The 9,023-nt window shown below is 44.0% G+C and overlaps 1 protein-coding gene across 6 annotated transcripts in view; it reads left to right on the forward strand.

Annotated features, from left to right (window-relative positions):
- PEX5 (peroxisomal biogenesis factor 5) overlaps positions 1–7,221 on the forward strand; it is a 42,583-nt gene extending 35,362 nt beyond the window's left edge. For 5 of the 6 annotated variants that reach the window (XM_081942127.1, XM_081942123.1, XM_081942124.1 and 2 more), the window contains exons 8-16: positions 334–456; positions 683–775; positions 861–977; positions 1,908–2,051; positions 3,562–3,632; positions 3,923–4,138; positions 4,246–4,411; positions 5,131–5,288; positions 6,069–7,221. In XM_081942127.1, coding sequence (XP_081798253.1) covers positions 334–456; positions 683–775; positions 861–977; positions 1,908–2,051; positions 3,562–3,632; positions 3,923–4,138; positions 4,246–4,411; positions 5,131–5,288; positions 6,069–6,270 — 1,290 coding nt within the window. In that variant the 3' untranslated portion in view covers positions 6,271–7,221. The remainder of the gene's footprint in view (positions 1–333; positions 457–682; positions 776–860; positions 978–1,907; positions 2,052–3,561; positions 3,633–3,922; positions 4,139–4,245; positions 4,412–5,130; positions 5,289–6,068) is intronic. The other variant, XM_081942128.1, reaches the window with a different exon arrangement.
- Positions 7,222–9,023: the final 1,802 nt, after the last annotated feature.

The raw sequence follows: 9,023 nt of genomic DNA on the forward strand, positions 1-9,023 counted from the left end.
TGTGAAGCCAGATTTACTCTTATTGTCAGATCAAGATAAATTTGGAATGAGTCTGGGTGAAAAGGTGTAGTTCTGTAGCAAGATTTAACCTGGGTTTTGGGCTGTATAATAACCTGTTTGGAGGGTTTTCTAGAGATTTATTGCTAGCATTGTGCAATTATTTTAAATTACCACTGATTCCCATGTGCCCAGTAAAGCTGAACAGGTCTCTTGCCTTGCCTTGAAAAGTCTGCTCATGCCAGAGCAGGCTAATTCAGGCAAAAGGTATATTTTGGAGGTATAAGGACATGAATAATGATATGGTCTCTACCTGTGTCTCCTTTCTTCATGCAGTTCCTAAAATTTGTTCGCCAGATTGGAGATGGGAGGGTATCCATCGAGGCCAATCGGGTGACCATTAATCCCAGGGACCAGGATAAGGCAGAGCAATGGGCAACTGAGTTTATTCAGCAGCAGGTAGGATTCCTGACTGCTGCTTTCAGTAGGAGAACTCATGGCAGCTTATTCCATGTAGCCAGTAAGTGGATTTGGGGCCCAGAACTGAGCAGAGCATCTGTAGACGAGGAGCAAGACAAGAGTCATTCCCGTCATAATTCTGTAAAAATAGCCTGAATGCTATATGTTGCTTTCCATTATTTAGCTGTCATTTGAAAGGTTTTCCATCTCTGTCTTCTCCTTTTAGGATACATCTGAAGCCTGGGTAGACCAGTTTGCACACACTGGGAATGCGCTGGAGCCCGATTCAGAATTTGAGCAGGCCAAGACTGCCGTGGAGGTAATGGGCATGGCTCTCCTTCTTCTGCAACTTTTAATGCATTTATTTGAGGAAACTGGATATTTTGTTTCTCTTCTTTCTCTAGTCAGATGTGGATTTTTGGGACAAATTGCAGGCTGAGTGGGAAGAGATGGCCAAGCGAGACGCAGAGGCTCATCCTTGGTTATCAGATTATGAGGATTTTTCCACCTCTTACGACAAGGTACTGCTGTGGAAAGAACGCTGTGCTTTGCCCTCTCTGTCCCTCACTTTTCTCTTTGATTGTACAACTCTCACTAGTGAGTATGTGGATAGCAAATTTTATTTAAAAAAAGGTTGAGAACTAACAAGCTGTTATGCTGTCTATAGAAAGCATAAATAGATCCTTATTTTTAAAAAAAGATAACATGGAATTTCTTTGCATTATCTTCTTCCTCTCCTGCTAACTGTGCCTGCCTCCACATTTTTCTAATTTCAGTGCGTTTTGGCTCTGGGTGATCATCCAAATGCATCCTTCAGTGGTTTTCCACTTCGGATCTCCCAGAGCCAATAAAACAGTGTTTCTCAACCTTGGCGACTTTAAGTCCAGTGGACTTCAACTCCCAGAATTCCCCAGCTGGCTTGGGGATTCTGAGAGTTGAAGTCCACTGGACTTAAAGTCGCCAAGGTTGAGAAACACTGCAATAGAAGTTGGGCCTTGAAGCGGGCGGTGGGGACATGTTGGCAAAGTGTTCAAAGGGCACATTTTGATGATGGCTAGATGCAGTTATCTGCCCCTGCCTTCTCTACAAGTGTTAGTTTTTCATCATTTCTATAATTTTGGAGGCAAGCGAGCTATGCTGATTTTCCTGCAGAAGGTAGAAGGTGTGTCTAGAGATAGAAGATGCTCTCTGCTTACTTACCTCTGCACCTAAGACTCCACTTGCCTCCTTCAGTGCCGTTTCACACTCACACTCTGATTAATTGGCAAGGAAAGATGCACCACCCTGGGCTTGCAAGCAGAAGAGAAAAGTTGATGGACTAATCCTGCCTCTTGTTGTTCCTTAAATAAGCAGCAAACCCTGCTGTGGAGTAGCAAATGTCCCATCTCTTTCCTAACACCCTGGGAGCAGCCTTTAGAAGCAACTAATGTTTTGTTCTTCCTCCCTTGTAGGGATACCAGTTTGAAGAAGATAACCCTGTACGGGACCACCCACACCCTTTTGAGGAGGGGCTGAAATGTCTGGAGGAGGGGCATCTCCCCAATGCTGTCTTATTCTTTGAGGCTGCTGTGCAACAAAAGCCTGACCATATGGAGGTGAGTGAAGGAGGGCCAGGGTCTCTCGGCTTATGTCAAATGGCAGCTTAGCCCCTTGTGTGCTGCAGGGAAGAGCAACTCCGATCATGTGGAATTAGATTACTGTATTATTCGGAGTATAAGACTCACCTTTTTCCCTCAAAAAAGAGGCTGGAAATCTAGGTGGGTCTTATACACTGAATACAGCATTTTTTTGCCTCCTGAAACCCCGCCCCCTTCACCAAAATGGCCGTGCATAGCTTGTAGGAGGCTTTCAGAGAGCTCCTGGGGGCTGGGGAGAGCAGAAATGAGCAAAAAACAAGCCATTTTTTGCTCAATTTTGCCCCCCCCCCCCCCCAATCTCCAGGAGCACTCTATAAGCTTTCTAAAGCCCTTTTTTGGACAAAAAAACGGGTTGTTTTATGCTCATTTTTGGCCCACCCCAATCCCGCAGGAACACCCTACAAGCCTCCTAAGGTCTATTCATGCCCTTTTTTTGAAAAAAAAAACCCAGCCGTTTTTGGGAGGTTTGCAGAGTGCAAAAACTTTTTTTTTTTTAATTTACCTCTTCAAAACCTTGGTGTGTCTTATACTCCGAAAAATACGGTATATTCCTTTGTGACATTTTTCATTGGAAGTGTGTGTTCTTTACTTGGGTGCCAAGGACTCCTGTGTGAACCGTTCCAGTTGGCACATTCTAAAAAAGGAATTCCTGGTCCAGAGAGTTCACCAAGAGTAAAACTTTAGTGAAAGTTCCATCCAAAGGTACAGCAGAAGCAAAGTCAGTTTTGAGGTTTCCCCGCAAAAACCGAGATAGGTAAAACTCCCATTTCTTCCCTGGGCTCCCCAGTTGATTGTCCACCAATTACATGCAGTGCTTTTGTTTTGGGAAAACAGTCTGAGCAGTTTCAACAATTCTCAGGACTTGACCTTGGTGGGTCTCTCCTCTCAGGCAGCAGAGGGCTCTCATGCATTCCTTAGCCCTCCCCGCTCCCTAGGAATTTACCAAACCTCCCCCCCCCCCTCCTGTTTCTGTTCAACAAACTACGAGCCAAAATCAGGTTCAGGTAACGATGAAGATGAGTCCGTTTTGATATCACGTTCCTCTTTTGCAGAACTGGAGCAGAATTGCTTCAGAACAGACTTTAGTTCTTTGGTCTCCTTCCTGGACAGGGTTGGGTGTGTGCCACCTTCTGGCTTATAATTTCTGATTGTTTTCCCAAAACTGGGTTAACCATGAGAGGGAAAGGAGTTGCTGCTTCAGACACCAGTTGGGATTTTGCCTTATACCTCACCATTCTGACCCGTTCTGATCGTTCTCCAGAGCAGCTGCTTGAGTATGGTTAAGTCACTGGCTCTCAGGGCCAGCTGGTTGCTTTTGATGTGCTATCAAATGAACGTCCCCCTCCGCCCCAGCAATATTTTTTCCCCTGCAAAGACAAAAAAGATGGTGAGGAGAAAAGAAACACCGGCCCTTTCTTCCATGCAGCCCTGAACAGAACTCTTGTTTTTGTCATTTTCTTACTATTAGGCTTGGCAGTATCTGGGAACCACCCAAGCTGAGAATGAACAAGAGCTTGCTGCAATAAGTGCTCTCCGACAGTGAGTAGCTTTCCTGAGCAGCAGATGTGCGAGGCCTTGGGACCTTCCAGTGTGGTAGTCCAAAGGCCAGTGATGCTGAGGGTTGAAGGATGTGTGGTGAACTTATGCTGTACCCTTGCATCTTTTCCTCAGCTGAAACAAAACTAAATCCATTGTTTGCAGCTGGCCCTTTGAAGTGGGGTCAGTAGGAGTTTCTTTCTTAGCGCAGAAAGAATTGGGTTGGCAAATCAAAGGGGTAGATTTGCACCAGCTGCATCAGTTGTATCCCTTACTGTATGGTTTTCCTATAGGTGCCTGGAGTTGCAGCCCGGAAACCTCACTGCACTCATGGCTTTAGCTGTCAGTTTCACCAATGAATCGCTGCAGAAGCAGGCGTGTGAAACCTTGCGCGACTGGCTGTACCACAAACCGGCCTACGCTCACCTGATGGGAAAAGAACCCGAGGGGGAGAAATCTAGCCCAGGTCTGGGGTCCTCCAAACGTGTTCTGGGTTCCCTCCTAACTGAGTGAGTCTGCAGAATGAGCAATAAATGGGAACTGGGCACAGGAAGCAAGATGGGACTGGCGGTCGCCCTTCCTACCACATTGGTCTCTTCGTTCTTCCCTTCCTCAGCTCGCTTTTTCATGAGGTGAAGGAATTGTTCTTGGCGGCTGTCCGTAGCAACCCCGATGTGGTGGACCCTGATGTGCAGTGCGGTCTGGGTGTTCTCTTCAACCTGAGTGGCGAGTATGAGAAGGCTGTGGATTGCTTCACTGCTGCCCTGAGCTCACGGCCAAATGTAAGGAAGGCACAGTTAGGGGTGGGGGAGAGGAAAAGCAGCAGGAGAAGGTGGCATTGCTTTCTCGCTTCAGGCTGCTTCTGACTGCAGGAGTCGGTTCTTAAGAGTCTTCTTTACCAAAAGTGAAATGGAAATCAATGGGGAAATACCAAAAGTGGCATTTCCCCATCGATTTCGAAGTGCAGGTCACTCGATGCGACAGCCATCTCGGTTAAAAACTACGAGAAACACTTAGGAATGCTATCTAAAGCTAGAGCACTTCTGTCATTCTCAAGCAGCCTTTACCACAATCTTGCAAAGGAGGTGAATCTGTTTCCTGTGGGCATTACTGATGGGAGGCTTCAATCTGACAGAGAGAAGTCTCTGCCCCCACCACCAATAGGTTTATGGCAGAGCCAAGAGCTGGGTTTTTTGGTTGTTATCTCAACCCCTTAGCTATCATACTTCCCCTGCAATCTTTATCCGCTGTAAGGGAAAGCGAGAAATGTAGAATGACTAAGACACTTCATCTAAGACACTTCATCGCTCTCAGTCCAATCTGCTTCACAGGATTGTTATTGAAGGGGAAAATGGGAGGGAGGACTATAGAAAAGCACAGTGAGATAAAGATCAAGACTAAGCAAATAGTCTTGAAAGTTTGAGAAGAATGGGACGGAAGGGGAGGGGAGGAAAAACAAAAGCTCTACCATGTCTGACCAAACCTGGTTCCTTCTTTCTAGGATCATCTCCTTTGGAACAAGTTGGGAGCTACTTTAGCCAACGGGAACCGGAGTGAGGAAGCTGTAGCTGCTTACCGGCAGGCGCTGGAACTGCAGCCGGGCTATATACGTTCTCGTTACAACCTAGGCATTAGTTGTATCAATTTAGGAGCCCATAGGTGAGTTGGGTGGCTTTAAAGTTGAGGTTGGTTATACTGCTGCTTTTGATTAGATGAGGCCACCATAGACTTGAGATATTACATGAGCGGTGGATCAGGCAACTCTGAAAGTATTTCCTGGAGAAATTGACATCCCAGTTGGCTCATAGTGCCTTCACTCATTTCACCTCCCCTTTCAAAAAGTCTTATTCACTGGCTTTTTTTTGGTGTGTCTCATCTATTGTGGTGCTTAAAAGTTTGTGGACCCTTTCAATATTTCTGCACAGATATGACCTAAAACATGATCTGTTTTCTACACAAATTCTAAAAGTAGATCAAGAGAACCCAATTAAGCAAAGAAGTCAAAACATTATACATGTTCCATTTATTTAGTGAGGATAGTGGTTAAAGTGCTGGCCTAAAAACCAAAAGATGTTGGGCTCTGCGCCTGCTGTAGGCGTGAAAGCTGACTGGATGATTTTGGGCCAATCGTACACTCTCAGTTCAACTCACCTCACAGGGTAGCTGTTGGGGGGGTAAATAGGAGCATTTGCTATATTCACTGCTTTGAGTTACCTTTAAAATAACAAAGGTGAGGGTAAAAATCAAATAAAAAATGATCCAAAGTTAAGTATTTGTGTTGGCAAAATCAGCAAAGAATGACTAAGGTGCATGGGAAAAGAAAGCCGTAGAACTGCTCCCTCTTTCTCCCCATGGCTAGCCTTTGGGGCAAGTCCTGATTGTGAGCTACTCTTGATTCCCTCTAACTCCCTTCATTGCCATTTGCTGCTGTCTTGACAGAGAGGCTATAGAACACTTCTTGGAAGCCTTGCAGATGCAGCAGAAGAGTCGCGGGCCACGGGGCCAACAGGGAGCCATGTCTGACAACATCTGGAGCACCCTCCGTATGGCCCTTTCCATGCTGGGCCACAGCAACCTCTATCAAGCAGCCGACGCCCATGACCTTCCTACCCTCCTACAGGCTTTTGCTGTTCAGCAGTGACTCCTAGATGGGCTCCCTTGTGAATGCAGGAGGAGCCCTCCCCTATACTAGTCCCTACTTTCTCTTCCCACCCAGACAAATATGGCCGAGTCAGGGACGCTTCCCTTTTAATTCTCAAGCTGTCCCTGGAAACAGCATAACAACACCTATTTTCTGTCTCCTTTTTAGGGCAGGTCACTGGTTTACATGTTGTGCTGGATCATATTTCTGTAAAATTAAGCTTCCTTATCCTATGCAAATCCAGCAAGGAATGGTACTTTCTGTGTGCCTGTCCCAGCCTGCAAAATTTAGTTTAGGAAGGGGGGAAAAAAAGCCCTTTGAGCAGAAAAGTATTTAGATTTCCCTTCAGTGGTGTCTTCTAGGCACAGATTTAAAAGTAGTGGGCTTTTTTCTTATAGGTCAGTCTCTGTGATAACAAGGAAAGGAATTCTGGCCCTTGAAGATGGACAATTAGTGTTGCCTGCTAAATCTCTTGCAGAGTATTTACGCTGATGTTCTTTGCACATCCGGTTAAGACGGTTTCGTTAGGCTGAATCAAAATATGAATTTTGGACTCTGGACTTGAAAAGTGCTGCTAATGTTAAAGGGACAACAGAAAGGGAATGGACACTGCTTATGAAGTAGCAACGTAGCCGATGTCACCACCCCAGAGATGGGAAAGGAGCAGCTGTTTATTATTTATTAAAGTAAGAACGTATCTGGGAAGCGGCAGACTTGACAGTTACCAGAAACGCAAAGTGTGGGCCAAGAACTTTCTCTTAATTCCCCCTCTGCCTTTTTGGTTCCTCATAAAATGGTTGGGCTATCTCTTTTCATCAGGCTTTTCCCTTTGGTGTAATTGGCTCTTTATAAATATATGTATATGATTTTTGTTGGGAAAATGTTTTTAAATTGTAAAGTATTTTGTATAATAGAAAGTGAAAGAATAAAACCTGCCAAATTAAGGTGTCAGGTTTTCATTTTATCCATTGTTTGCCAGAAAATATCGGGGACCACCATCTAACCCAGGGGTGTCCAAACTTGGGAACTTTAAGACTTGTGGACTTCAACTCCCAGAATTCCCCAGCCATGGGGAATTCTGGGAGTTGAAGTCCACAAGTCTTAAAGTTCCCAAGTTTGGACACCCCTGATCTAACCACTATCACTGTTAACTTGCATATATTTTATTAAAAAATCTCCCTTTCTGTTATATTATAATTCACTCTTTTTGTACAACTTTGAGCTACGTTTCTGAGGAGTTTCACTCATTTCTGCCATAATTGGCCTCCTCAGTCATTCTCAGGTTTAGGCGAACTTTATTAATACTCATTTACAGGTGGTGAAAGCTGTGAGTTGCTAAGGCCCAAGGCCATTTAGGGTATTCATTTGAAACTCCTTATAAAACGAGTCTCTTCAGAGCTTTGATCATACAATTTATTCTATTGAGGTCTCCTTTAAAAAGGGAATAAAGCTCAAGAAATGGTGATTAAAGAAATAATTCTAGAGGGTTTTTCCAGACCCAAAAATGAAAATGACCACTAGGTTATCTTTTATCTTGGCCTTCTTTTTCCTTTGATTTATGACTTTGCATGATGAATAAACTCAGCCAGTATCTAAAATACATTATTCAGCTTCCTATCTATTTTTATTGAGTCTGGGCAGGGACCAGCAAGAGGAGGAAACTGAATGCTTCCTTTTCTGACCCTCCCACCAACATTTTAATAGTAGAATAGATACAGAGTTGCAGGATGCTGATTTTCTTATTACACAGTTGAGAGGATGCACACTGACTCCTCCAGGCACGAACAATTACCAAATATATGTAAAGCGGTCCTATTTCAAACTCTTGAACATTATCAGTGAAGCTGCCTTTTCTAAACACCCTTAATTTTGAGGGTTTCCCCCCTCCCCCATTAAATGGTTTATGCTTAATATTAGCTGCAGTTTCCTGTTTTGTTTCTAGGATGGGTTTTAGCCATGTTTCTAACAGGTAATTCTGAATGATTTAATTTGGGAGGATTTTTGGGCAAGGGCAAGTTCAAAAAAAGAGTCTTAAAATGTTGGGATATGTCCTCTTTTATTTAGCTCTCCAAAAGACACACATTATCAGCTTATCTTACATCTGCAAAATTCAGGAGGCAGCCGTACTCTTTGATTCGAGGACATGCACAGCCATATGGTATAAACATTACAAGCAATACAAATATTAACTGTAACATACAAGAATAGACTTGGCATCCCTTTAAAAAACCAGTAGTGAAACTTTGTGGTATATTACAAAAAAAGACAAAAGAACTAATGTTGAAAGGTCAAGTGCTGGTTGCAGAAGCCTACAGCTGCTAATGCTACTGACCTTTTTTATTTTAAGCAGCTCATTTTATATGGCCCAGAGAAAAGAGTGAAGGGAATGATTGAGCCACTGTGTAGAAATAAAGCTGGTATAGTTAAGGCTGCCTATTCTGACATCTCTGTGCTGTGTGCTGCACATCAGCTCTGCTTTCCTCAGAAGCCTACAGCTGCTAATGCTACTGACCTTTTTTATTTTAAGCAGCTCATTTTATATGGCCCAGAGAAAAGAGTGAAGGGAATGATTGAGCCACTGTGTAGAAATAAAGCTGGTATAGTTAAGGCTGCCTATTCTGACATCTCTGTGCTGTGTGCTGCACATCAGCTCTGCTTTCCCTCTTTTAAGTGTGTGTGTGTGTGCGTGCAGTTGCAAGGTGTTGGTAAATTTATAACCTACAGTGATGCCCAGAAGTGGTTTATTTATTTAT

This window comes from Natrix helvetica, assembly GCF_964273705.1.
Source record: "Natrix helvetica genome assembly, chromosome: 2".
Lineage (NCBI taxonomy): Eukaryota > Metazoa > Chordata > Lepidosauria > Squamata > Natricidae > Natrix > Natrix helvetica.